Source organism: Canis lupus, chromosome 8 (assembly GCF_048164855.1).
Source record: "Canis lupus baileyi chromosome 8, mCanLup2.hap1, whole genome shotgun sequence".
Lineage (NCBI taxonomy): Eukaryota > Metazoa > Chordata > Mammalia > Carnivora > Canidae > Canis > Canis lupus.
The window spans coordinates 72,181,402-72,204,627 of NC_132845.1; the positions used below are offsets into that span (position 1 = coordinate 72,181,402).

Here is a 23,226-nt window from a genome sequence, read left to right on the forward strand (position 1 = left end):
TCTGGAAGGGTCATGTATGTCTTATGTTGCCGTCTGCTCATACAAGCTTTTGCGAACCAGCCCTCTGCCCCCCATTCCAGGCTCCTTCAACCCAAACCCACCCAGCGGCTCCCCGCGTATCTTGGGTAAAAGCCAAAGTCCTGGGGCGCCCAGGTGGCTCAGTGGTTGAGCGTCTGCCTTCAGCTCAGGGCGTGATCCCGGGGTCCAGGGATCGAGTCCGGCATTGGGCTCCCCTCAAGGAGCCTGCTTCTCCCTCTGCCTCTGTCTCTGCCTCTCTCTGTCTCTCATGAATAAATTAAAAAAAAAAAAAAAGCCGAAGTCCTTTCTCAAAAAGCTCTCAAGGAGCGCTGTCGTGGGAGCTTTGTGCAGGGATGGAGAGGCTCTACACCTCCGCTTGCCCAAAATGCTAGCAGCTCACACATGGCTAGTGCAACAGAAGAAACAGGACTGTAAGTTTTTCAAAGATATATATTTTTTAAGATTTTATCTATTTATTCATGAGAGACACAGAGAGAGAGAGAGAGAGAGAGAGAGAGAGACAGAGACACAGGCAAGGAGCCTGAGGGACTGGATCCCGGGTCTCCAGGATCAGGCCCTGGGCTGAAGGCGGCGCTAAACCGCTGCGCCAAACTGCTGCGCCACCCGGGCTGCCCTAGGACTGTAAGTTTGATTTGTGATTCCTTTCATTTCTGGTGGCTGTGCAAGGTGAGCGGCCACCGTACGGGGCAGTCCAAATCTACAAGTAGCCCTGCTAGTGGGCCAGCTCCACGGGACGGTGGCCTCGTCTGCTTTGCTCTCTGCCATGCTCAGCACTGGCACGCACAGGTGTGAGACGAGTGGATGAGGGACAGAGGTCCCTGCTCTCTGCTCTGTCCAGGCCCCGCTGTTCCCACCCAGCCACCTTCTGCTCGGCCTGGCCAGGGCTCAGGCACCCTGCCAGACCTGAGGGGGTGGTGGCCTTCACCATCATCCCTTGCTCCCAGACGCCCAGGATCTGGCCAAGGCCCCAACAGGGAGCCAGTGCCATTCCCACAGAGGCTGTCCCCAGTCACGGCCAAGCTCTTCGAATACTCGGCCCACTCGTGGGGGACGGAGCAGGACGCACAGAAAGCTCTGGGCAGTCAGCTCCCCTCCAGGTGACAGTAGGTGGCGGGGAGCAGCCTAGGCCTGAGGCCAGCTGAAGACGGGGTGGTGGGGGTGGAGGCGGGGACACAGGATCTCAGGTCAGTCCAGCTGTCTGGGCAGCGGGTGGCCGCGATGGGCTCCTGGCTCTCGGCCCTGGCTAGCACCCACCGACCGTGGCCAGCTTCAGACCAGCGATCACCCTCTGACACTGCCAGGAGGGTGTGCTTTGTCAGAGGAGCAGGGCCGCTGGAAACCGCAGCGTTTGCTGCTTCGGGGACCTCAAACGCTGCTCCGGCACTCTGCACGGGGCGAGGGAAGGCCTGTGTGGGGCCCGTCCTCCCCCCCGCCAACCCCCCCATGTTGGGGCCGCGGGGATGAGCTGCCAGAAGCCTGACCAGGAGGCAGCAAGCCTGCCCTTCCCTAGAGGAAAAGTGGACCCATTCCAAGACAAAAATGGATTATTTCTGTCACCACACATAGTACAAGACCCTAAAAATAGCCTCTCAGAGCTGCGTACGCTGTGTGGTAGTAGAGGTTAACGGTGTCTTGTCACCTCCAGCCACAGAGGTGGGCGGCTCTGTGGGGGGTGGAGCCGCCCCTCCTGCCCCCTGTGCTGCCCTGCTCTCCGTACCCCCACGCCAGGCCTCCTCTGTTCCGACTGTAGGACCCCGCGGTTCCCTGAACTACACAGAAGCACGCTCCCCATTCAGCCTGTGCTTCTCAGGCTTCTCCTACCCTGCTCGCAGCAGGGTCCAGAGTCCTGGGGTCAGGCGGGAGGGTTTAATCCTGTCTGTACGACTTTGGGCGAAGTCAGCGCCCCTTAGTTTCTTAACTGTAAATGCAGAACGATGAAATCAGGATCAGCTCCAGAAGATGCTTCGAGGATTAAATGAGATAATCCCCATCAAGCGCTTAGCTAAGTGCCTGGCGTCCAAGTGCTCACCAAATGCCAGAGCCTCTCTGTTAGTACGCTGCTGGTGGTGCTTTTGCTGGCTTCTCCATCACAGTTGGCCAACACGTATCAGGAGTTTTATCAACGCGCAATTTCACTGTAAAGGAGCAGTTAACACGTAGGGCAAAGACAAGACTCACGGGCAAGTGTGTGACCCAAAGGGATTCAAAACCAACACCTACCTGGGTGCTCCCTAAAATCTAACGACGGGGCCAGGCAGATGAACCACAGTTTATCTACAACAGAATTCTACACGTCTGCTTAAAAAACACAGTTCCCAGCTATAAAGTAAATTTTTGGCTAACTGAGGAGAGGAGGACGTATGTTAGATACAGAGTAAATGTCTCATTCCGTAGGTGTGATAAATACGATGGAGGCCGGGGCAGGGGGGAGCTGGGGTGTCATGGGAATGGCGAGGACTCTGCAGGGGGAGGCACTCAAGGCCCACCCCTCCCCTCCCCAAAATGCAATCTCAGCTCCAGGTTATTTTACATAGTGTGGGCAGAGCACGGGGGACAGTCCAAATACAAGTGGGCACCACCTCCTGTCAGTGCTCCCTGGGAGGACCGGCTTCAGGGGGACAGTCAGCACTGGCCGACTGGGACCTCCTGGCGCCTCCCGCTGGGGGCACCGCTCTGTCCCCTAGCTTTGCTGACATGGTCAAGTACAAGCCACAAGGCGGGTGGCAGGAGCTCACAGCTCTGTGGGCACAGCCCTCTGCCCCAGCTGACACGCCAAGTGCACACGGCGACCCCTAGTGCCTGCCAAGCACGCGCATGCTGCATGGTCGCGAGTGTGCCTACAGAAGGGACAGGGGATCCTGTGTTTGGGATGAGGCCCTGGGACGCTGAGCAGCTTGCCCAGAAATCACCAGCAGGGACATTGGCAGAGCTGGATCCGAACCTGGGTCTTCCCATCCCAGGCGGGCAGGGGGTGAGGCTTCTCAAGGACCCCTCCCTCCACCTCCTGCACACTCATGCCCCCTGAGCGCGCCCTGCCCCCGTGTGGTAGGGCTCACACTGCCGGACACGAGACCCACAAGCACTGGGCCCCTCTAAGTCGCAAACCTCAGACTCTGCCCACCACCCAGAGGTCAGGGCAGGTACTGCCGCTCTCATTATTTTGCCTGAACCTGTCTTTCCATCTGCTTTTTGGACGTGGTTTCTGCTTCTGCTTCTGTACTTGCTCATACGTCCCCACCCAACATGCTCTCTCCCTCTTTAAGGGCAACAAAAATCGCCTCCTCCAGGAAGCCTTCTGTGACTACGTAAACTCCCCAAGAGTGTCCTCTTCTGAGCTCCCCAGAAAGGGAAATGCAGGAAGGCTCACCAGGTCTTCCAGACCCAAATACAGTGTGAGGCTCCCTGCTGGGCAGCCTTTTTCCTGCAGCAAAAGTCCCAGGTCAATTCGGAGTTTGACTCTTTCTTGATCCTTGCTCTGTCCTCAGAGTACCAGGCTCCTTACTCGGCTCTCTCCTCCGGGCAAGCCCTTCAAGATCAGGGAAGACCCTTCACTGGCTCCCCCTGCCTCCGCCTCTCCTGGCCTCCCTCATCTGACCTCTTTCTGCTCTGTCTTCTCACCTTCAGTTCTCTGGGAGTGCCAAGCAACCCTCCATTCTGGAAGCCTCCCCGCTCCCAATTCCACAGGTTCCACCAGGTAGGCGCTGTACTCATTTAGTTGGGTTTGTCTCAAGCACTGCCTCCTCCAGGAAGTCCTCTTGGACTGCACATCTGCCGGCTTGCTGGGTGCCACTCTCTCGAGACTATAATTCTGGTTCCTGAGTTTCTGTCCTCCCAGAGCCGTAAGTACCTTAGGGGCAAAGGCAGGATTCCTGCACTTCTGACCTCCCCTGGCGAGGGCCCATGCCATGGAAGCATCCAGAGAGGACACCAACCCTGAGGCCTTGGGCAGGTTACGTACATTTCTGTGCTTCAGTTTCCTTGTCTATAAATGAAGTTAATAAGAATCTTTCCCAGGGCTCATGAGCGCAGAGTCTGCAGCCAGCAGCTGTGTCGGGGCCATAGAATAAGTCGGTGTGTGCGGATTCAGGGCGCTCACGTATCTGCTCTGCTATGGCACTTCCTATTTCAAGGGCTCCACCTTGGGGGGGAAGGGGGGGGGCCTGCACAGCAGGGTGCCGTGACTCAACCACAATCATGACGACTCAGACTCAACAGCTGACAGTGTCGACAGCTGGCAGGCCCCGAGGCTCGTGGGGTCAGAGGTGCCTCCTGCACCCCGGGGGGCTGGCTCTGAACAGACAGCCACACAGCTGCCGGACACCTCCCACTGACGATCCCTACAGACGTGGGCGTCCAGGGCTGCCACACCGGCTCCCCGGGTCCTGCGGCCAGCCTCCTCCCTCCCTCCCTGTGCACCGAGCTGGCTCATCTGCTGCCTCAAGACGGAGAGTTCGGCTTAGACAGGATATGTGTTCCAGGGAAGAGACGCTCTGGGGCGTTCCCTCTTGTCTGAGGTGCCACACTTCTCAGCAGGGCCCGCACAAAAATGGAAATGGCTTTGGGCTGCCCAAGCATGTGACCTGCTTTGTGGTTAAGGCCAAGGTTTCTGTTTGTGGCTCCTTGGCTCAGAAAGTGTCATGCTGAATGAATGAATAAATGAATGAATGAATGAGCTGACAGCTTTGATGATGGGCAGGGGTCTCCCTTAGGGCCTGCCCTGTCCCCTTAGAGGCAGGGAGGAACACTGTGCCTCTTCAGACGTGGGGAGCCAGGTGACGGTCCCCCATACTGGCTAGGTGCTCAGGGCGGGGGCGTGTAAGGACAGAGTGCCGGGGTGAAGCTGTTCTTCCAGGGCGCTCCCCCATCTCACACGGTGGCCCCAACTTGTACTGAGAACCCCATCAACAGTTGGCTTCTGACCCCATAATGCTGTGTCTCCAACCCCATTTTAGGAATCAGCCTGAGTAAGAATAAAGATAACATGTTTCAGGGGCTCATAAATTTATCACCGGAGAACAGCGAAACCCGCATGGACCCTAACCAGAGGGGACGGGGCAAGGGGGCAGGCCCCATCCATGACGCTCATCGCAGGAGGCTGTGATATCACAGGAAACGTGACGTTACAGCATCAGGCGAAAATGTTTCCCTCCAGGACACTATCACACGTACACTAAAAACAGCCCATGCACAGTAGATGCTGGAAAGAGAAAGATGGAAACGTGACCAGGAGTTGTCACTGGGGCAGGAGAGGGCTTTTATAAAAATGTTGGATTTGTTGCATTCTCTGTATGCTTTTGAGGAGGGAACTGAGGGGCTCGGAGGGAACACCAGCTCTGGGTCGGGTGTGTGTGTGTGTGTGTGTGTGTGTGCGCTCAACTTCATGGCTTGTGAGCCTGGGCGTGTGACTTCCTCTCCACTCGCTGCTCCTCGCTCTAGGGTGTAAATACCACCATCTCCTTGTGAACCCCTGGGTACGCTTAGCACAAAGGAACCCGTGCTGTGCTTTAGACCAGGACAAACACAACAACCCTGACTAAATAAAACTGAAAGGATGTGGGGGTGGGGGGCAACAGGGAGGGCTGCTGACAGGTACAGGGTTTGGGTTTCTTTTTGGGGTGATGAACATGCTCTGGAATCAGATGGGGGGGATGGCTGCACAACCCCATGCATATCAAAAACCACCAGACCGGACACTTTAAAAGGGTGGATTTTATGCAAAGGAACATCGTAAAAGGAAGATCATCACCGCTTACAGGAACCACGCCTGGGAACAATGGACTGAGGATGTTTTAAAGCATCTCACTCTGGGACACCTGTGTGGCTCAGTCGGTTAAATATCTGCCTTTGGTTCAGGCCATGATCCCGGGGTCCTGGGATTGAGCCCCACATTGGGCTCCATGCTTATCAGGGGAGTCTGCTCCTCCCTCTCCCTCTGCCCCTGGATGTGCGTGCGCTCTAATAAATAAATAAAATCTTAAAAAAAAAAAAAAAAGCATCTCACTCGACAGTAGGTGCTCAATAAAAACAAGCCCTGGGTTCCTTCTTGGTAGCCTTTAGTTCCCAACTGGATAAGCACTGTGTCTAACTGACCCTTTTAGCTTTGGGGCCTTTCCCTGGGCGGTCTTGTGAGCAGAAAGGGAGGGGAGCAGCCAGGGCAGAGGGAGAGAAGAAAACAGATTCTGCTGACTTTCTAACCTAGCAGGAAGGAGAGGGGGGCAGAAATAAGGCAGCAGGATGGGGACAGAAATAAGGAGGTGATTGGGGCAGGAAATAAGGCGGCGGGCAGGCAGGGGGCAGAAATAAGGAGGTAGGTAGGGGAAGAAATAAGGCAGTGGGCAGGGGGCAGAAATAAGATGAGTAGGGGCAGAAATAAGGCGGCAGGCAGGGGGGCAGAAATAAGGCGGCATGCAGTCAGCACTGACCGCAGGCCACAGTCCAGCCAAGCCCGGGTGACAGAAGCACTCACCTAGGAACCCCTCCTCATCAACAATGATGGTGTAATCCTCCGGCGTCTCGGTTAGGCTGAAGAACTTGCACCTGGATGGCGGAGGGACAGACAGAGGAGAGCATGTCAGTCCCACCTCGGACCTGCCAGGACCCTGTGACCCAGCCGAAGGTGACTGGTTGCCCCGAGCTCTGCCCCCAGGCTGCTGGGTGGTGTCCAGGAAGCTGCCCCACCCTGCCCACTGCTGTCTCCAACCCGGGAGGTCTCAGGGAGCCTGGTTGTCCTCTCCGCACCCCCCAATCTTTGGGGACCTCTGAGCCCGCCCGCCTCTAGGCTCCCACAGCTCAAGGGTCTCCAATCCCACTTTTTCCCTGGGGAAGGAACAGCTGAAGCACAGCTCTGGCAGGGAGCACAGAGGGCACCTGTCTTACCTATAGCACCCCCAAGTTCAGCCTTCTGGACCCCATTGCTGCCCCCCCCGCCCCCCCCCCCCCGCTACAGTCCCACCCCCTCTCCTTATCAACTTGACAGGGTTCCCAGGGTCATTTAGGACCTAATCCATGTCACCCAACCAGCAACCCGGCCTTCAGGGTACTTTCTGTCCTCACATGAGAAAGGGGTGCAGACGTCTGTGCCATTGGGGGGTGGGGGGCACGGATCCCCGAACTGTCACTCGTCATCTTTGGTCATACTGCTTAGCCTGGGGTGTACGTTGCTCATTTGTGCCCCACACAAGAACATCAATTTCCCCAGGCCAGGGGCTGGCAATCCCTCTGCCCCTCTGTATCTTGGCTGAGTCCACGCCTGGCAGACGTGCAGGGGGCTGGGGGTGGGGGTGAATCTGTGGCTTCCTGTGGCCGGGGGTGGCTGCCCCTCAAGGCCTGTCTCCCTGGCCCTCCTCCAGCTAGAACGGCCCCCAGGACGCCCCGGGTGCAGCTGCAGGGAGAGGGCATGTACAAGCCGTGGCGTGCAGGAAACAGCCTGTGGTCATTTATCTGGCGTCACCGTGGCTCTCGAGCGCGAGGCCCAGGCCCGGCCCGGGCTGCGTGCCCGATGTGTAAAAGCCATCTATCACGGGAAGGCCTAACAGCAAGAGGTCCAGCAATAACCCCAGCAAGGGCCGGAACAGCACTTCTACAGACTCAAACGGAAAAGAACCCTGAAGGGGACGCAGGGTTGCAGCAGACGAGGGTGGGGATGTGTGTGTGTGTGTGCAGGGGGATGGGGGTGCAGGGGTCGGGGGTGGGGGTGTGTGTGCAGGGGGGATGGGGGCAGGGAACGGGTGTGTGTGTGTACAACGGGATGGGGGTGCAGGGGATGAGAGTGGGGGTGTGCAGGGGATGGGGTACAGGGGACGAGGGTGGGGGTGTGTGTGTGCAGAGGGGATGGGGGTACAGGGGATGAGGGTGGGGGTGTATATATGCAGGGGGGTGGGGGTGCAAGGGACGGGTGTGGCGCATCTCCCGTCGGCTGCCCTGCGGCACCAAAGCCTAGTTTGCTTTATTCTTGAAATTTTCCCCCAGGAACCAGAGCAACTGGACTCGAGAGGAATGCAAGACGGTGCAGCCGTTTGGAGGAGCTCGGCAGCTTCTTGTCAAGTTAAACATCTGCAGACCACACGGCTGAGCAACCCCACTCTCGGGCAATCCCGAGGATGGCACCAGGACCACACAAAGACCTGCCTGCAGGTGCCTCCCACCTCTGCCCGGGGACCCCGACCCATCCGCCCCTGGAAGACCGCGGGGGGTCAAAAGGAAGGAGTTACTGGTCCGGGCGGTTAGTGCGGATGGATCGCCAGTGCATTTGCTGAAGTTAAAGGCAGACTCAAAAGGTTACGTATTATCTGATTCCGTTTATAGGACATCCTGGGAGAGCCGCAGCGCTAAGGACAGAGAACCGATTGGTAGTTGCTGGGTTGGGTCGGGGTTGGCTTTACAAGGGCGTCGGGGGGACGTTCTGGGATTACAGAGGTGCTTGGTATCTTGACTGTGGTGGTGGTCGTGAGATCGTACACGCTTGTAAGGGGTGAGTTCTACTGATGTACCTGACTTTAAAGAAATTGTTTAGTGTTGCAGTCGTAAAGGAGGTGGCACGCTCCTCCCGCTGACACTCGGCTCCAGCAACAGCACACACTCTTCAATCTCCCTCTGGCTCTTTGGTTTTTTCTTTTCTTTTCTTTTCCTTTTTCTTTCTTTTCTTTCTTTCCTTCCTTCCTTCCTTCCTTCCTTCCTGTCTCTCCCTCTCTCTCTTTTTTTTAAAGATTTTATTTATTTATCCATGAGAGACACACAGAGAGAGGCAGAGACACAGGCAGAGGGAGATTCGATCCCAGGACCCTGGAATCACACCCTGAGCCAAAGGCAGATGCTCAATGGATGAGCCGCCCAGGGATCCTGGCTCCTTGGTTTTCTTTCTTTCTTTCCTTTCTTTCTTCTTTTTTTTTTTTTTAAGATTTTATTTATTTATTCATTAGAGACACACACAGAGAAGCAGAGACATAGGCAGAAAGAGAAGCAGCTTGCTCCACGCAGGGAGCCCAATGTGGGACTTTGACCCTGGGACTCCAGGATCATGCCCTGGGCCAAAGGCAGATGCTCAATGGCTGAGCCACCGAGGGATCCCAGCTCCTTGGTTTTCAAATCGCATCACTGTCCCTGTCTGTCCCACAGCCAGTTTGCAGTATTCCCTGGACAAATGAAATCTGTGATTGCTTGGGGACAATAGCAAGTGATCATAACCTTTGTAGGTGGCAATCACTGGTCTGGCCCGGCTTCTTCTCGGGGAGCCCTGTGCACTCAGAAGGAGCCCTAGGAGCCCCCCAGGCACCAGATTGTCACCAACACGTACTCACTGGGTGTGGGGAGCGGCCGCCCAGCTGTCTGTGGCAGCACACAGGAATGGCACTTGCTTCCTGTGCCCTCCTGGCTGTGAGGGATGCTCCAGAAATAGACCACAGCAATCGCCCCAGAAGGCATAAACACCAGCAGAAGGCAGCAGCAGCCTCTGGGTAAATGGGGGATAAGCATGTTGTTGATGTGACCTGTCCCCGGGGCCCAGTGCTCTGAGGCCTGCTGTTGGACACCCATCTCCAGGTGTGTGCCTTGGTGCAGGCAGGCCTCCGGGAGGCTGAGCCAGCCCGAAGGACAGCAACTACTGTTCTGGTCAGACTTGGGGAGTCAGGCCCCAGGCCCCTCCTGCTCCCCATCGCTCCGCTCCACGTCTCTAGCCCCACCCCTCCTTGCCTACCGAGAGCTGCTCTCAAGTTCCTCCTCTGTTTACCACTCGCCTCCACGTGAACTCCTGCTCCGATGACTGTACCAGCCTCCCACCTCGTCTCGTCCCCCCACTCTTGGCCTGCCTTCCCAGTCTCATGCCTCCAAAGGCTGACAAATGCTCCTTCCGTTGCCTGGCCCACCCTTCCCTCTTCTTTGGCTGGAGACTTGCTGCTCACCCTCTAAGACACAGTTTCAGCATCTTCATTGGGGTAAAGTCTTTTCTGATTGGCACCGGCCACCCCATCTCCCTCACCTCCCACCAGAGGGGTGTGGTCCTCCCTCGACAGCCCACAGCCTTGTACTATGTCTATGAGAGGGCATTAGACCACTGTGGACAGCTGGGCTGCTGGTGTGTCACAACTCACTCATCTCACAGTTTATGTGAAATATGCCCTTTAGAGTTGAGCAGTGCACAATCTGTGCAACAATGCATGACAGTCCTAGGTGCTTTCCACAACCTATTAACAGATAATACTCCCCTGCAGACCATAAGATCTCACTGGCAAGGACTGTGGGTTCTCTGCACATAACCCCTAGTACCTGACACAGGCTGGCAACAGAATCAACACTCACTGTCTAACAAACAAAATAAGCAGACAATGGCCACAAACTTTTACCCCCCAAGCCAGAGAAGCCCTGATTGGACAAACCCTGCTGGCCCCTTGTGGGGCACTGCCTCGAATTACCCCTCCTTTAGGCGCCACTAAAGTCTCCAGTCCCAACCTTTTTTTTTTTTTTTTTTTTTTAAAGATTTTATTTATTTATTCATGAGAGACACAGAGAGAGTGTGAGGCAGAGACACAGGCAGACGGAGAAGCAGGCTCCATGCAGGGAGCCCAATGTGGGACTTGATCCTGGATCTCCAGGATCTCACCCTGGGCCGAAGGCAGTGCTAAACCGCTGGGCCACTGGGGCTGCCCAGTCCCAACCTTCTAATGAGCCATGGCTAGATCCTCCCTCCAGATGCCAGGGTCCCTGGTGTTTGTGGCCTCTGCACTTTGTTGATGAGGACTTGGAGAGAGGACTGAAACCCAGCAACTGGCTAGCCTCTGCTCAGTGCTGTTAGGAAACCCGAGGAGGAAGAAGAGGAGGAAGAGGAGGTTGGGGTGCCCTTTGGATGCCCTCATGGTACCCAGGAACAGGAGGGAACAACAAGGATAATAAAGCAACCTGGGAAGAGCATGAACTCCGTGGTCCTGGAGTGGAATCCCAACCTGGCACCTGGGGGCAGTGAGCCCTGGGCTACGTCATTCCTCTGTATAGTGAGGGACAGGTTCCCATCCAGCTCCACTTTGGGCCACATGGAACCCCACCAGCTCCACAGCAGGGAGACCTCAAGGGGCCTGGCCAGGAAGGCACAGAAAGATGATTCTAGAACCATGGAGTCTGTCTGGAAAATACCCTTTTTTTGTTTAAGGATTTTAATTTATTCATGAGACACACACACGAGAGAGGCAGAAACAGGCTCTCTGTGGGAAGCCTGATGTGGGACTGATCCCAGGACTCCGGGATCATGCCCTGAGCCAAAGGCAGATGCTCAACCACCGGAAAACACCTTCTAAGGGGAGGCAAAATCCCAACCAGCTTGGATCAGAACCCAAGGTAGATACGCTGCCCAGAGAGCTGGGCAAGTTGTGCATCACAACTCTGGGGGCAGGGCTCATTCATCTCACAGTCTCTGTGGAGAGTGCTCTCAGGGTTGGGCAGTGCACAACCCATGCAACTGTGTGAGACCATCACCCGGCAGGTTCTGCAGGAGCAATCAGGTAGGTAGACAAGACATAAAAGTCTTGCAGCCCTGAGAGATCAAGTGGGAGACTGGGGAACAGGAGCTTGTGGTTCAGGACATACCCAAGGAATCACTAATTTCTCCCGCCAGGGGGTGCCAATGCATCACTGGGCTCTCTAGAACACAACAGGGGTAGTTGATGTGGGCAGCCCATACGAGGAACCCAGTGTCTGTTCAGAGCCTCATGGCCCAACACAGGGCATGCCCAGAGGGACCGACGGGACTCTAGGCTGTGTCCCTTTGGGCCTGGAGGAAGATTCCAGCCACCACCCTCACATCTCTGTGGTCACTGTGCACCCCATGATGGAAGCAGTGCTGCTGCTTATGGCTGTGTGACCTCAGGTAAGTTACTTAACCTCTCTGTGCTTCAGTCTCCTCACGTGTATAACTGGGATGATAACCCAACTTTACAGGGTTGTTATTGAAGAAACACTGGGAGTGAAGACCCAGTGTAACTATAGCACTCAACATAAATAGTTGGCTATTTATTCTTCTTGGAGGGCAGAGGTGGCTGTCGGGGAGGCCACAGGAAGGCCAGCCTGTACTCCCAATAAAGAGCAGCCCTAAAGCCAGCTTGGCTACAGAGACCAGTGGGCTGGCTGGGGAAGCGGTGGGCCTCGGGCGGGATAGGGTCTCCATGGGGAGGACGGGCTGCACCACCTCCCAGGCTCCGTGCAGGGCCGGCTCTTGCACACATGACCCTCCACACAACAAGCTTTGGCTGAAACGTCTCCATCCACCGGGCCAGTGGCCCAGCCCCCACCAGGGAGCCAGCATGATGGTTTAGGAGGGAAGCAGCTCAGCCTGAAATCCCCAGTGACTCCAGACCAGACTCAGACCTGCAGGCCTGGACCCCACCCCAGCTTCCTGACCTTCACAGACATCCGGCGTGTCTGGGCAGGCAGACAGTCCAGATCGGGGGAGCCAGGGTGCTGGGGCCCTTTTGGGCCTCGGTCTTGTCTTCTGTGTTTACCTGCTGGCTGGCTGTGCCCCGCTCCCTGCCCCTTGTTTTCCAGACGCCACCCCTTTACATAGTCAGGGATCAACAGAGGTTGCCTGTGTGCAGAGTCCTGAGCCTGAATCTAGGGGATGTGGGAGCCAGACCCCGCCTGGGACTGGAGCCCACTTCCTGCAGGATCATGATGCCCCGTGTTGGCCACACCCTGCTGAGGTCACCTGCTGGCTCATCACAGAACAAGTGCAGACACTGTGGGATGACAGCCAGGCCAGCCGGGGCCCATGGTGTTCAAACCCACTGGATGGGCCCTGCAAACACGGCTGAGAACAGGCATCCAGCATGTTCCAGGGACCTGTGGACACACTGTTCTCATTCTTTTGTTCCACTAGGGTCTCTGAATGCCCAGGGGCCCGTTCTGGATTTCAGCCCCGGGGAAGCCTGGAGTGTTTTTTGCAAAGGGAAGCCCTTTTGGCTTGGAGCCAGGGAGGCTGGGCCCCAACTCCCCCTGCAGCATGTCACCGTGAGGAGGGGGAAGGGGGAGGGTGGGTGGGGGCCCGGCCTCCTCCTGGCCGCCACCTGCCCCAGCCACGCTGGCCCCAGCTGACGGCACAGGAACCTTCCACGCTATGAGCCACAGAAGCGCTGGCCCCACGCTGGTCCAGGCCTTTGCTTCCCAAAGGAAAGGCAGGCGGATGGCGAGTGCCGGGCTTTGTTCTCTCAACCAGCGTGGCCTTTTTAATCTCTTTCTCCTGGGTCTTTGATAGATCTCTTGTGTTATTTACATTTCATTTCTACCATCTCTGGCGACTAGAGGCTGCCGTTTCAAGTTTTAGTTAGAAAAAAGGCCCTGTGTCGCTTCTGTGACTTGAAGGATGATCCTGAAAGGGGTTTCTTCTATTAAGATGGGGGAAAAGAATCTGCTTCTGTCGCGGTGGCCAGGACCATCAGAGTGTGGGTCGTGGTGCTTGCAAGTTCTAGGGCGGCACACAGAGGTGGGATGGCTAAAGGGGTGGGGGTAGGGTACCAGGGGGAAGCCCCCAGACTCAGGCAGCAGCCTAATTCAGTGGCTGGGTCATGCAGTCATTCGACAAACAGTTAATCACTTCTATGTGTCGAGCACTGTCGCAGGTGCTGGGGACCCACCTCAAATAACTGGACAAGGAGGATTTACGTGGAGGGGTGGGAGAAATGGCACATCCGACGGTGCTGTGTGCTGCAGAGCAAGTAAGAAAAGTGGAGAAGGGGTTTGCGATTGCAAGCGGAGCAGGGAGTGGTTGCCAGAGGCTGCGAGGAGGGGGAGAGGGGCAGCAGTAATTGAATGGATATAGGGTTTCAGTTTGAGATGGTGGAAAAGTTCTGGAGAGGGATGGTGGGGGTGGCTGCACAACATGAATGTACTAGATGCCACCGAGCTGTGCGCTCCCCATGGGTTAAAACGGTCAATTTTGTTCTGTGTGGCCACCACAAGAAGGAATATCGGGCAGGTACCGGGAAGGTCCCCCCAGACCTGTGGGAGGTGGAAGGGCTGGCGTGCTGCCGTCCCGAGGAGGCCACATGAGGTGGCCATAGGCCAGCAGTGACGGAGGCCAGAGTGGCTGAGTGGTGGGGCAGGGGGAGTGACAGGCCGTGGTGACAGGACAGGTCATAGGGGGTGGGGAGGATGCCTCCTGGCCTCCGTAAGGAGTGGGTGGGGACCCTGAGATCAGCCAGGAGGCTATTCTTCAGGGAGGCTGGCAAAAGCCGATGGTGGCTTGGACCAGGCTGGCAGCGGTGGGCGTGGGTCCGTGGGTGGCCAGGAAATAAGATTCAACACCTGGAGGAGATGAGGTCAGTGAGAAACAACGAGGAACAGGGAACGAGGAGCGGGGAACAGTGGTCTGCCACGGCCCACGCTCTGGCCAGAGGCACCAGGAGGGAAGTCAGCAGGCAGACTGTCCTCACCTCTGAATCTGGCCCCCTTGCTGACACCTCTACTCTTTCCTCCATGGGGAAGGTGGGGAACCTGGGACAACGGGCTGGCCTCATCCTGCCCCAAGGGCCAAAGCCACAAGCCTCTGGGAGTTGCTTCCTTGTGCATGTCCCAATGGCCTGGGGCACCCAGGTGGTGGTGGTAGGGGGAAAGGTCCTGCCAGGGTAGGAACACAGTCTGGAGAAGTGTAGCCTCTTGCTACACTTGCGCACAGGAACCAACTGGGGGTTCTCCTTCTTCCCTCAAGGGTGGGGGGATCTGAGATGGAAAGGGTCCAAGTGTGCATCTCAGCTTTACCACCTACCCCAGACAAGGCTGGAATAGCTTTCTCATCTCTGAGAGAGGTTTGGCAGAGCAGTGTAGGATTTAAGGAGGTACTGAACACGCAGGCAGTGCTCAAGATCCTGCCCGAGCGCGTGTGGTCAGGGGAGGAGCTGGCCAGGAGACCCAGGGGGAACCGGACCTCCCCAGTAGCATTCCCATCCAGGGAGTGCTCAGGCCCTGCAGACAGGAGAACGCCTCCTGCTTGGAGGCTCTTCTCTGGTGTTAAATGATCTCTGCCCAATCCCAGATCTCCCCGTTCCTGTGGCCTTCGCCCCTACCCTTACCATATTAGGGTCTGTCGCAAGGGGCCAGCACAGCACCCCCGGCAGGTCAAAGCCCTGGCCTATCACCTCCCAACTGATGATAATATCAGAGATTATTCACTTCCAGATCTGACTTTGCTTAGCGACACATCTGCTCCTGGGAGATGGGCTGAGTCTTACCCAGGTCCCCCATTCCTGGCACAGGATGATGTGACGTGGTCTTGCATCATCGGCGCTAACTGAATGGACGTGTAGCATAAGTAATTATTCCCATTTCACTGGCAGGAAGACTGATGCTCAGTTAGGTTAAGGCAGTTACTGCCTCGGGTCCATTAGGCTGTGTGGTTTCTGGGGTGGGGGCAGCCGGGAGGCAGGTGTGGCTGCCAGCACATTGCCTGTGATCCGGCTCTTCCCCTGGGAGGTGTCCACCATCTCACACGGGTGTCGCGGGAGACACGGATGTGAGGATTTATAACCGCCTGTCCTCAGAAACAAAGCTGGCTACCACCCCGATGCCCCTCACTGGGCAAGGAGGAAGACGATGACAGAAGACCACTGCCCAGTCCTCCAAATGAGCAGTCTACGGTGACTTCCAAAAATATCAATGAGTCTCAACAGTAAGACAGTAGATGGAAAAGCCGGTCCCCAAACATTATGCATGGCATTCTCTATTTTGGCAGAGTTAAAAGGAGCTCTTAAAAAAAAAAACAAAAAAACAAAAACAAAAAACCCCACCTTTAAGACCACATATAGTTGCAAAATAACTACATAAACAGGAAGCAAGGGGATGAAGAAGACGGGACTACCTGGGACGGGCGTATGGGACAGGGGTGACCTCTGGTCAAACACAGGTCTGGATCCTTCTTTTGCTCTGGCTTGGCAGTACTAAGGGGAGTTAGGTAACTGAATACAAGTGGGCCATGCAAGGACCCACGGGGGTCAGAGTGATACCCATGAGCCGAGGTCTGCCAGGGCAAAGGTGAGGGGCTGCAGGCACGTCCTGAAGGCAGACACCATCCTCCGGAACCCACCCATCCGGCAGAAGGGTGTGGAGGACCCAGCCATGGATCTGCAGCCATGTGGGAAGTGCAGCTCACAGCCATCCAGGGGAGGTGGCCAGAGGGGGGGCCCGGTGCTAGAATCAGGCAAGAATGGACGGGGACCCATCCTAGGGCTACGACTTCCCCCAATCTGGTCATTCCGTGTGGCCTTGGCTGGTCAGTGATTTGGGGGGTTCACTTCGTCTTTATGGATGCATCTTCATGCCCCAACCCGGTCCCTACAGTCTCTGTGACCCCTCCGATGGTGCTGTGTGCCACCTGCTGACGCTTGCCAAGAGCACTGCTCTGGAGTGGAGGGGCCTGGTCTGAGTCCTCGTCGTGGTCGTGGTGCCAGCCCTGTGGCCTTAAGACATTTACACGGCCCTGAGCCTGTCTCCTCACTCATCAAGAGGGGCAACATCCCCACCGTCCCACCCCAATCGCCGCCGGCACCAGAGTGAGAGGTCAGCATCCCTTTTGGATAAAAGCACCAGGTTTGCAATAGTTGCTCAGAACACACTGGTTTTTCCCTTCCTTTATGTGGGTTTTCTGACACAACCAGAAGCTTATTCAAGATCCCTGTTCCTCCACACTGCAGCGGAGGACGCACATGCACAACCTTCTACCTACCCTTCCAGATTTTTGTCAGGATGCTGGAGACAATAGTGAGAATACTGGACCCTAAAGCAATCATAGTAGTCGTCCTCGCCACCCCGCCCCCTGCCCCCCAAGTCCTGGACACTATGAATTGGAAATGACAGTCCCTAGAGGGCTTGCTACTGCAGGGCTGTAGAGCCAAACTGGGATTGTTGTCCTGTTGCCAGGCAACTCCCTGAGCACCGCTGGCTCCCGGGTCACCCTGCCTCTCAGCTCCTGTGGCCACTCGGTTCTGTGCCATCCACTGCCGGCTCGGGGGCAGAGTGTCCTGGGCGTCCCCCGCTCAGCTGACCCCATCTTCACATGACCTCTATCTAGCACCGACCTTCTCGGCAATGACCTCCAGCCTGAAGGTCCCCCTCCCCCCACCTGGCTCCCATCCATCCACCCTTGCAGGCTCAGCTCAGCCCTTCCTCCCCCAGCCTCCCCCCCTACCAAGGTCTGCCCCTACCCTGTACCCCCATTTTCCTAACAGTCAGGCCAGCTGGGGAGGACCCCTTCTCAAAACATCTGTTTTCTCACCCATCTCATCTCCTGTCTCTGGCCAGAGAAAACCAGCCCCAGGGTAAGCTTCCCTCCCCATTCCCACAAGTGCCTCCCTCCCTCCCTCTTGGGACTCCACTCAGGACTCCCCCTCTTCTTGGCTTCCTGGTCTTAACTACAAACAGGCTCAAGTTTCCAACATCCTAAAAAAAAAGTCTCCCTCATCCCCATGTCCTCCCCAGGCCACCACCTTCCTCCCTCCCCTCCTCCGCCCCCTCCCAGCCGGTCACCCCAACCCTCCAGCTATTGCCACTAGCCTCTGCCCTCTGAAGGACGCTGCTGGGCTCTGCAATGACCTCCCCCGGCCACACCCCGGCGGCCTCCTGTCCTTGCCCTAGGTCAGCTGCACCCCATGCAGCGGGCCAAGGCCTTCCCCTGGACCCTGGAACCGGCAACACGCCCCCCTTCAACTTCTCTGACAGTGACGCCCGTGTCGTTTCATTTCCCCTCTTCTCCTCCCTGATGAAAGTGGCTCCTCTGGGGGTTCCCCGATTCGGTCACTGTCAGAGTTCCTGGTGTGGTGCTCCAGGCTTCCTCCGCATGTGTCCAACGTGCACCTCTCCACCTACACTGCCTTGGACTCAGGTCCCACACCCACCCCTGAGGAGAGAACTGCTGATCCCATTTCACAGATGGGAAAACCGAGGACAACCACCTCTCAGAGAGCCAGGACGGCCACACATGCCCTCATCCTGACAGCGAGGCCTAACTGCACCCCAGTCCTCAGCCCCAGAGACCCTCTGCCGTCCCCCTGGGCTCGGCCAACAGCTGGTCACCAGGGCAGAGCCGAGGCCAGGGGCTGCCCCTACCTGGGGGCCGGGAGGCTGAGTCATCTCAGAGAACGTTCTCATTTTCCACTGCTGTGGTGCCTGTTATGGAAGGCCCAGCTGACACTGGAAACTTGATCTGTTTACTCTCGGATTCCTAACCCGGCAGAGCGAGGCCCTCACCCGGGCCTCCCCTCAGGCATCCTGGCAAGCCCTGGCCAGTCGGAGCCCTGTTCCGGCAACAGACCTCAAGCAGGAGGCAGGGGTGGAGTGTGTGTGTGTGGGTGTTGCAGCCAGGAAGGGCCATTTCCAGATTTCCAGGTAAACTTGTCTAGCAGACCCGCTCTGAGAGATCCAGTCTAGGAACCAGATCAGTGAAGGGAGCTGTGAGGGCGTCTTCGATTTGTGGGACAGTTTTTGACAGGTTCCCCACTGAAACCACAAAGCAGGGACCCTCCTGAAATCTCCCGGGCAAGAAGGAGGCGGAGCAAAGGGAGGCACAGAATCAAGCCAGGGAGGCCACTGTGTGCCACCTCTTTCGGTAATGATCTGTACAGATGGTAGCCCAGCTCCCATTTGCATACTCCTGGGTAGGGGACACTCACTGCTTTTTGAGGCAATTCATTCCATCCTGGGGTAGCTTATTTCTAGAAGGCTCTATCAACGTGGCCTCCAGTTAACCGATACCCAGCTTGTCTTAATTCGTCCCCTCCAGGGACCCATGGACATTTGCTCCAGCTGCAAAACTGTCAGGGAAGGGGTCCAGCAGGACCATCATCTCTTTCCACAGTGGGAACAGGGCTTCTGGGCAAAAACGTTGCACAAACCCCAGCTCTTCACTGCTGAAAGCACTGGAACCCACCTGTCAGGCTCTAAAAGGCACCCAGTGGGCCTGCTGAAGCCATACGGCCAAAATTGGAAAGCCAGAGAGATGGGGGGCCCGGCCTCCCTTGTGAGATGCCAACACCTCCCTGGTCAAGACAGCCGGGGGCTCGGGTGGCCCAGCCTGGGCGAGTGCCTACCTGCAGGGCAGCACAGTTCACTCAAGAAGCCTCTGTTCGCCCCACCCGGGCTGCCTGTTTACGCTGGACACACACAAGGCCCATGTAGTGTGTCAGCAGGGAGGTGACTCGGGAAACCAACTTTCTTGGTTTGCCTGGGACTGTCCCAGTTTGGGCACCAAAAATGCTTCCAAAATAGGCAGAGTCACATAGAGGCAAGAGAAGTTGGGACAGTGAGTGGGCAGGACAGGGGCGTGGTCACTGGCAGGGGTGATGGGGGTACCCTTCTGGAACGCCGGGTCTTTTGTGGGTGGTGGCTCCCAGGGGTAGCCAGGTTATAGGAATTCACTGAAGCCACATGTGTCTGATTCATGGTGCCCCACGCAGCTGCCACCAAAGAGGAACAGTCATGGGGGGCGCGCTGGGTGGAGGCCAGAAGACACAGCTGCCTCTCTTCCTGGGGTCTCCCTTGGGTCTTCTTCCTGCCACGATCAAGCAGATGTGCTGAGTGGCCTGTGTGGAGGTGGCCAAGTGGCTCACACCCCTGGGTGGGCCTCCAGGATCCCCCAGAAAAAAAAGGGTTGAAGGGGATAGAGGCAGTGAGGAGGTGATGTGCTGATGAGGAGAAAACATTCTGAAAACCCCTCTGGTGATGTCCCTGTCACTGCCCCCGAGGTGAGCGGCAGCTCCCAAATGGCACTCATTGTTTGGGGCAAGAAATACTTTTAATGAGATCAAAGTGGGGTTTGGATCATCATTTCTTTCTTTCTTTCTTTCTTTTTAGCCTGAACTTTTTCAAAACCATGGCATAATTTACTGTGATGAAACGTACAGATTTCAGGTGTACACTTGGATGGGTTTTGACAAACGGACACCCCCACAGAAGCACCACCCCAAACGACATACGAATGTCCCCAGCGCTGCAGGGTGTTCTGTGTTCTCCTGTCAGTCCCTCCTACCCGCACGGGTCAGTGCTTGGTGTGCTCCATCGCCGTGAAATCCTACAGTGGGTACCATTTTGTATCTGCCTCCTTTTGTTCAATGTATTTTGAGATCAATCCATTTCCCTTGATAGAGTATGTGACTATCTTTATTGCCGAAAATATATGTATGTTTATATATACCTACGATGTATTATGATATATTTTTATTTGTCTTTTTTATTGTTGACATTTGGTTGTTTCCGGGTTTTTGCTATTATAGGTAAAGATACTATGAACCTCTTTATTTAAAAACAACAACAGGGCAGCCCTGGTGGCGCAGCGGTTTGGCGCCGCCTGCGGCCTGGGGTGTGATCCTGGAGACCCGGGATCGAGTCCCACATCAGGCTCCCTGCATAGAGCCGAGCCTGCTTCTCCCTCTGCCTGTGTCTCTGCCTCTCTCTCTCTCCCTGTGTGACTATCATAAATAAATAAAAAATTTTAAAAAAAGATTTTATTTATTTATTCATAGACACAGAGAGAGAGAGGCAGAGACACAGGCAGAGGGAGAAGCAGGCTCCATGCACCGGGAGCCCGTCGTGGGATTCGACCCCGGGTCTCCAGGATCGCGCCCTGGGCCAAAGGCAGGCGCCAAACCGCTGCGCCACCCAGGGATCCCAATAAATAAAATCTTAAAAAATAAAACCTTAAAAAAAAATAAAATAACAACAACAACAACATCGTCTCCAGGCTGGCTTCCTATGCCCCAAAGTCCTGTAATGCCACAAAAGCAGCTCAACCTTGCCCAGGGAACTCCCTCTGCACATCCTGCCCGAGTCCTGCCCTCTCCATGGGTGAGTCTTGCAGTTGTGACACGGAAGGGTAGGGACAGGGAGCAGCGGGGCCTCCTTTGGATGGGGTGCCTGGGATGGGCTGAGGCCTGGAAGAAGATCCAGGCAAGGGAAACAGCACATGGAGGGACCCCGCAAGCAGAGACCCTAATGCAAGGAAGAGAAACAGTCTACCACAGTGTGGCTGAACCGTCTACACCCATGGAAATGCTGAGTATCTCCTACATTTGGAATACATTGTTGAGCGGGAAAAAGCAAGCCACAGAAGACGATGCACAGCAAGATTCGCTTTTTCAGATAGATACATGCGAACCACAGGGTTTGTAGAAGTCAAGGGAAAGATAAGCGTGGGTAGACGGTAGACGGCAGTGGGGGGTACTGTTCTTCAAACAGTAAACAAAGGTAAAGGAAAAGCAGGAGCAATAAGTATGTAACAGACCAAGGATGATGAGTAATCAAATTCTGTGCACCCAAGGTCCATTGAAAAAAAAAAAAAAAGCTCTGAGATGTTTGAGGCAGGGTTGAAGGGGTGTGGGTGGCAACAGATCAGGTCGGTGGGGTTTTTTAAGATTTTATTTGAGAGCAACAAAGAGTAAGAGAGAGCACAAGCTGGAGATGGGGGGGAAGGGGCAGAGGGAGAAGCAGGTTCCCCACTGAGCAGGGAGCCCGATGCAGGGCTTGATCCTAGGAATCCGAGCCGAAGTCAGACGCTTAACCTACTGAGCCACCCAGGCGCCTCTCGGGTCTGTGTTTTAAGTAGCTCACTCTGGCTGCATGGACAGCCATTCCTGCATCTCCCCAGCAATCTCCCTGTTCAATCTCTGCACATCCCTCTCTGCTCCTGCTTTGGGTCCCATTTTCCCTCAGGTGGTGGGGAGCTGGGCTCAGTCTCCATCTGTCACAGTCCACAGTGGGCACCCTCGGGGATTCTGGGTTGCAGGACCCAGAAACAGAAGCCTGTGAGTTTGGCCACATCAGACAGGCACTGAGGCAGCCCCCAGCTCCTGTGTCCCTCCAGCTGGGAGCCCCGAAGGATGCTCAGGAGTGCCAGGAGGAGCTGTAGACAGCCACCACTGCCCTGATCAAGTCAGCAGGATCTGCCCAAGCCCCCCAAGATCAGGAGCTAGACACAGATGTACCTGCAGGGGTTCCAGGGAAAGGAAACAAAAGAGTGGGAAGGAAGATAGGAGGAGGCCCTCAATCAAGGAAGAGCTTAGAAATGTCTAGAACAGAGGACATGCTCAAAGGCCCACAGGGACAGGCAGCTGAGATCCTCAGGTGAGGAGAACCCGGGGTAAGATGTGCTTTGCATATTAAACATCCAGGAGCAGGCTTCATTTGAACCAAAGATACACTGGGGGTCCTCTCACTCTGTTTTTCCTCCTTGCACTTTTGGGAAAGACGAACTGAGACATATTTTTCTGTACCCAAGAAACTCACCTAATAACACGTTGACAAATGGGGCCCAGCACCTGGTCTCAGTGTGAAGGGCCCCGGGGGAGGCTCCCTCCCTGCTGGAAGGGGGTCGGCTGCAACTCAGCTCTGCTAAACTGTTACTCTATGAGTCCTGGGTCAGGATTAGATCTTCCCATTTTTTCCAGAGGAGAGGGAAATCCAGAGCTTTGTGATCTCTCTCCACGTTTAAACGTTGGTCTAATTTTTTTTAAAAACGCACTGGGCGGGCCAAAGAAAACACGTCTGGCCTCCAAATACCTCGTTTCCCTTTCCCAGACCCCTGAAAGTTCTCAAGTGTCTGGGGTTCAGGGGGAATCAATTTCCCGGATGGCAAGGGGTGCCCACGTGAGTGACCGCTTGTGGGATCTGTGCCTGGAGCACTGAGCGGGGGGCTGCCGCTGAGGTGGGGTCAGCAGTAGGTGAAGCAAAATGTAAACCAGATAAAACAGTGTGGCCTGTGCCAACCTACTGGCTCTGGACACTAAGCTTGCTGCCGCAGCTTGCCTGCCTCCCTCTGGAAGTCCCTGCTGCCCAAACCCAGAGCCCAGGCAGTCACATCTCAGGACTCATTTTCCTGCCACCTCCTGGAGGGGCCATCAGGAAGGAATATGAGCTCTGACTCCCCAGCAAGCTGGGTGACCCTGGGTATGTCCCATGCTTCCCTGCACTTTCGGCTGGCACCCTGTCATGCCCCAGGTCAGAACATGTGGCCTGCCCACCACGGCTGCATGGGTCCAGTGCTGTCTGCTGGGGATGCAAATGTGATGATGTATTTATATATAAGGGGGTGGTGGTGGATGATTCAGGGAATAAGCAGAGACGGGCAACTGGTGGATGCTGGGGTGGCAGGGAGTGGAGGGGGGTGTCTGGGGCTCAGGGAAGACTTCCTGGAGGCTGTGATACCTGAGCACGAAGCTGAAAAGCTAAGTC

At 56.0% G+C, this 23,226-nt stretch overlaps 1 protein-coding gene and 1 long non-coding RNA gene across 3 annotated transcripts in view; one reads left to right on the plus strand and one right to left on the minus strand.

The window, feature by feature from the left end:
* CASTOR2 (cytosolic arginine sensor for mTORC1 subunit 2) overlaps positions 1-23,226 on the minus strand; it is a 54,166-nt gene that overhangs the window by 12,734 nt on the left and 18,206 nt on the right. For both annotated transcript variants that reach the window (XM_072837541.1, XM_072837542.1), the window contains exon 2: positions 6,506-6,576. In XM_072837541.1, coding sequence (XP_072693642.1) covers positions 6,506-6,576 — 71 coding nt within the window. The remainder of the gene's footprint in view (positions 1-6,505; positions 6,577-23,226) is intronic.
* Positions 7,550-8,462, plus strand: LOC140637686 (uncharacterized). Its single transcript, XR_012034744.1, has 2 exons — positions 7,550-7,675; positions 8,008-8,462. It is a non-coding gene; the product is annotated as an uncharacterized lncRNA (long non-coding RNA).